General features: G+C 35.3%; 1 protein-coding gene across 1 annotated transcript; it reads left to right on the top strand.

Annotated features, from left to right (window-relative positions):
- The first annotated feature begins 2,493 nt into the window (after positions 1–2,493).
- Positions 2,494–3,904, top strand: LOC112516518 (peroxidase N1-like). Its single transcript, XM_025123593.1, has 3 exons — positions 2,494–2,974; positions 3,080–3,242; positions 3,337–3,904. The coding sequence occupies exons 1-3, from the start codon at positions 2,534–2,536 to the stop codon at positions 3,753–3,755; spliced, it is 1,023 nt and encodes a 340-aa protein (XP_024979361.1). The 5' UTR covers positions 2,494–2,533; the 3' UTR covers positions 3,756–3,904.
- Positions 3,905–4,679: the final 775 nt, after the last annotated feature.

The raw sequence follows: 4,679 nt of genomic DNA, 5'->3' as shown, positions 1-4,679 counted from the left end.
TTTTTATTTGGTAGCTTGCCGAAACTTTTTATAAACTTTTGATTTCAAGTGTATTATTTTCGTATAAATCGTTTTAAGTACATAATACTTTTGTGCTTATCTTTAATTGTCAAAATAAATGAGCTACTAACCCCGTTGGATTGTTCACCTTTAATAATCGCATCACTTATTAAACGATAGATCTTGGGTTTAGACCTACAAGATTCTTTTTCTATGTTTATATGCATTTTACGATGAACTCAGAGCCAATAAACTTATAATAATCAAATTTTAGAGATTGTATTAATTTAAACACTATTGAGCAAAACGTATACAACGTATGTGTGTGTATATATATATATATATATATATATATATATTAATTAACCATGAGCCAGGAACAAAACATCGTGCTGATCGTATACATATACAGTTAATAAATTTAGTCATTAATCCGTCGATGATAACATATTCCCTTCACGTTAGATTTGTGGAGATGTTGTTCCCATTTCTTCACTTTCCCAATATGTTCTTAATCAATTAAAAAGATAATATATTATATGTGCACGTTTTGTCATTTTGCATTTAAAGGTACAATTTACAGATATACGTGTTCTAATTTTTCAATATATAATAAAATCTACGTTGATTATGATGATAAAAATTACCACTATTAGATAAGAGAGTATTAACAATGAATGTTAGCAACGGAAAAAATCTGTTGTAGATCAGCAATGGATCAGCTACGGATTTGTCAAAAACTAGTTTCGTCGTTGATGTGCTAGGTATCATGTAAATTTTCTAAAACCATTACTTTGATTGATAAATACATTTGGTAGGTTTAAAGTAATATATTTTAATAACCGTAGTTGATGCTATTAGTTTGGGCTGTCATTGTTGGGCAGATATTAGGCTAAGTAAACAGGTTGAGAATGTGACTAGCATTGGTAGTTAGTTAGAATGCTTTAATTGTTAAAACGTATCTTAAATATGTCTGATTTACAACCGTTATGTTGCTGAAATTTCAACATATATAACCTCACCCGTTTTTGTTTTGATAAACCATAGGAACGATTTCAATCGCTTATGGATGAGTCACAGTCTAGTACCAACACCCCTCCACCTGATAAGGCATCTCTCTGAGAGTAGAGTGTCGGAGTACGGAAGAAGGGTCGCCTTTTTCGTTACGGGACCTCCCAGGATCTTTCTTATATTATGATTATGAATTTTAACATTAAACAATATAGATTGGTTAGTTTTAATTTGTTATTTTATGACTAGGTTTTGTATAAATAAATACGGGAATAGTGTAACTATAAACTATTTATTTTAAAATTAATAAAAATTAGCGACACAAAATCCGTCGCTAAAAGTCGCTCTCTAATCCGTCGTTGAAAGCTTCCCTCGTTAATCCGTCGCTGAAGGTTTCCCTCGCTAATCCGTCGCTGAAAGGTTCCCTCGCTAGTTTGTCACTGAAAGTGTCCGCGCTTCAAGTAAAGTAAACGAGTTAGGAAACCGAGTACCGTTGCTGAAAATATCTTCACTAATCCGTCGTTGAAAGTTTTCCTCGCTAATCCATCGCTGATATTTTTTCTCGCTGATCTGTTGCTGATCCATCACTAACTTACGTTGTCGATAACGTTACCTACGAGCCTTTGACCGACAAATTATACCTTTAATGACAGAGCAGCGGCAGAATTTTCGATCGTTGATACTCCTAATTTTTTTTAATGTACATTATTGTATTTTTCAAAAATCTTGTATTCCCTTCGCACCAATTTTGGATCGTCATTAGCGAATCTTTATTATTTTTATATTCCTTAAAAGGATTTTGTCGACATAATAAAATAGATGTGTGAGGTAGAGGCTGTTTACTAAATGCTTATTTGGTAAGTGTTTACCAAATAAATTTTCTTATCGGATCAACACAACAAGGGTCAAGAATCTTACCGGGTAAAAGCGATGAGAAGGATGAATAGTCTTACCCGGTTACTGAAGATTACGCCTCTTACCCAGATAAGCACTTACCCGGTAATTAAATTGTTGCATTCAACACAATTTGATGTACTAGAATCTTACACATCAAAATAAATTATAGTGTTAACTCCTATAGGTAACGCTTACCGAGTAATCATTTGGGTAAAATGCCCTCCATTATATTTAATTATCCAGCATTCTTTGAATAGTTCGATGTTCTTAAATTATACACCTACTCTGATTCATGCATATGCATTTTATTGGGTTCACAAAACCTATAAGGTTTTAAAAATATTATTACAAGTTTTTAATTCCACAAATTATGAAATTAAAGGACTAGGCAACTCTATGACACTTGTGACAGTGAGTTGCAACCCACTTGTTCGCATAAGTTTGAAGCTTTCTTTATCTCCTTCGCTCATCATATGCATCTTCTATGTTAAGAGTGTTGACTTTCTTTTTATCCATATTACCAGTTGACTTTCATTCCAACGGCTATAAATACCATCCCTCCTTGCTATGTCTCTCATCATCTCATTTACTACACACAACCCTTTGGCAGCTAAACACACCAGCAATGAAATCTTTGGTAGTAATGGAGGGTTCTTTCCTTACCAAAATGCTTATCCTGATGGTTCTCTTGTTAGCCACCTTCACCACCTTGGCACTAGGAGAAGGCTATGGGCGTGGCAAGAAAGGAACTCAGGTGGGCTTCTACAGGGCCACCTGTCCAAAGGTAGAATTCATAGTCCAATCAGCGGTTCGATCTGCTGTCAAAGCCAACCCCACAATCGCACCTGGGATACTAAGGATGTTCTTCCATGATTGTTTTGTCAAGGGTTGTGATGCATCGATTCTAATCAATGGCGCGTCTACTGAAAAGAGCGCTGGACCTAACTCCCTCTTGAGAGGCTTTGAAGTAATCGATGCTGCGAAGTCCCGACTTGAAGCTACATGCCCTGGAGTGGTATCTTGTGCTGATATTCTTGCCCTTGCTGCCCGTGATTCTGTGGTCCTGGTAATTAAATATTTTCTTAGCACAATATCTTGGGTTTATGCATTAAGAGCTACTCGTTAATCGGTTAACTATGTGGTTATTTATCATTTTCGCAACATCTTGCAGACCGGCGGACGTAGTTGGCAGGTGCCATTAGGCCGTAGAGATGGATTGGTATCCCGAGCATCTGATACTGCAAGCTTACCTGCGTTTAATGACCCTATTAGTGTTCAAATCAAAAAGTTTGCAGATAAAGGTCTTAACACACAAGATCTTGTTACTCTTGTTGGTAAGTAGCACACAAAAATATGCCATAACTAATACACAACATGCTACGACATTAACAATATATAAACTAAACTATGTAATTTTTCTTATACCAGGAGGACACACAATTGGAACAGCAGCTTGTGGAGTATTCAGCTACAGACTATATAATTTCAATAATACCAATGGACCCGACCCCGACATAAACCCAGCGTTCCTTCCCCAACTCCGAGCACTTTGTCCCAATGGTGGTGATGGGTCGAGGCGTGTGGACCTTGATACAGGCAGCGTTGATAGATTTGGCAATTCCTTCTATGAAAATTTGAGGAAGGGAAGAGGAGTTATTGAATCCGATGCGAAGCTATGGAGTGACCGTAGGACACAAAAGTTTGTACAAGGGTTTCTGGGAAGTGGGGGGCAACCTGCATTGAGATTCAACTACGAGTTTGGAAGAGCCATGGTGAAGATGGGTAATACTGAGGTCAAGACGGGGAGACAAGGAGAAATTCGTAGAGTTTGTACTGCAACCAATTGATGAGAATGTAGGTTTAATTCGATTCATAAGTTGTTAATAGCATCAACTTGAATTATGAGTGTGTTTGATATTGTGTGGTTTGTTCAATGTTCAGAATGGAACATGATCTTTTGGAATAAATTGTTAAATCGAGTGTTTTATTATTACTAGATATCCTTTTCTTGGTGACGTGAAAAGCATTCAAATTTTCCAGCGGATTTCCGGCAGAAATATCAGTAGATAATTTTTCAATTCTTTAGGAAAAACTAAAATATTTTCTTAATTTAATCAAGATTTTTTAAATAAACTGAGGCCGTATTCAGCCGGGAAAAAGAAAATCCGCCGGAAAATAATCATTGGCGCCTCTTTTTTCAGCAGCCTTTTCCGCCGGATATCCGCTAAAACTGTTTTTTCCGGACGGATAGAGCCACCGGAAATGTGAACCTGTTTGGTAGTGTAATTTGGTTCATTTGTTTATCAATGGTGGGTTTGAATGAAATAAATGAAATCATGAGTTTCATTCACGAAACTATGAAATATGAGTTTTTTCATTCATGAGACTATGAATTTTTTTTCATTCGTGAAACCATCAAATTATAAGTTTTGTTCATTCATTAAACTATGAAATGATGAGTTTTTTCATTCGCGAAACCATGAAATCATGAGTTTTTCATTCGCGAAACCATGAAATCAAATAGGTTATTAACCGAATTTTTGGATTTGATTTTAGTATTTTTCTTAAACATTTTTTAGGAAATAAATTAGATAATAGAAAGTTTATTTAGGAATTTCTAGTATTATTTTTGACGATTTTACCTTTATGACATCATTTCATTTAATAACCGTATTTAATGTTTTTTATTAACAAAAATAGGCAAAAATGATATGGGTCATTGACCATTGAAATCTTCGGTTAAAAATGGATTATGAAGTTTGTATTAATAA

This window comes from Cynara cardunculus, assembly GCF_001531365.2.
Source record: "Cynara cardunculus var. scolymus isolate 2C chromosome LG 8, CcrdV1, whole genome shotgun sequence".
In the NCBI taxonomy this organism is placed as follows: Eukaryota; Viridiplantae; Streptophyta; class Magnoliopsida; order Asterales; family Asteraceae; genus Cynara; species Cynara cardunculus.
The sequence above is the reverse complement of the archived record's forward strand: the minus strand, read 5'-3'. Positions and strand labels throughout refer to the sequence as shown.

Coding starts and splice junctions, on each gene's coding strand:
- LOC112516518 (XM_025123593.1), top strand. CDS start 2,534: ATGAAATCTTTGGTAGTAATGGAGGGTTCTTTCCTTACCAAAATGCTT. Junction 2,975..3,079: donor CCCGTGATTCTGTGGTCCTG/GTAATTAAATAT, acceptor AACATCTTGCAG/ACCGGCGGACGTAGTTGGCA. Junction 3,243..3,336: donor AGATCTTGTTACTCTTGTTG/GTAAGTAGCACA, acceptor TTCTTATACCAG/GAGGACACACAATTGGAACA.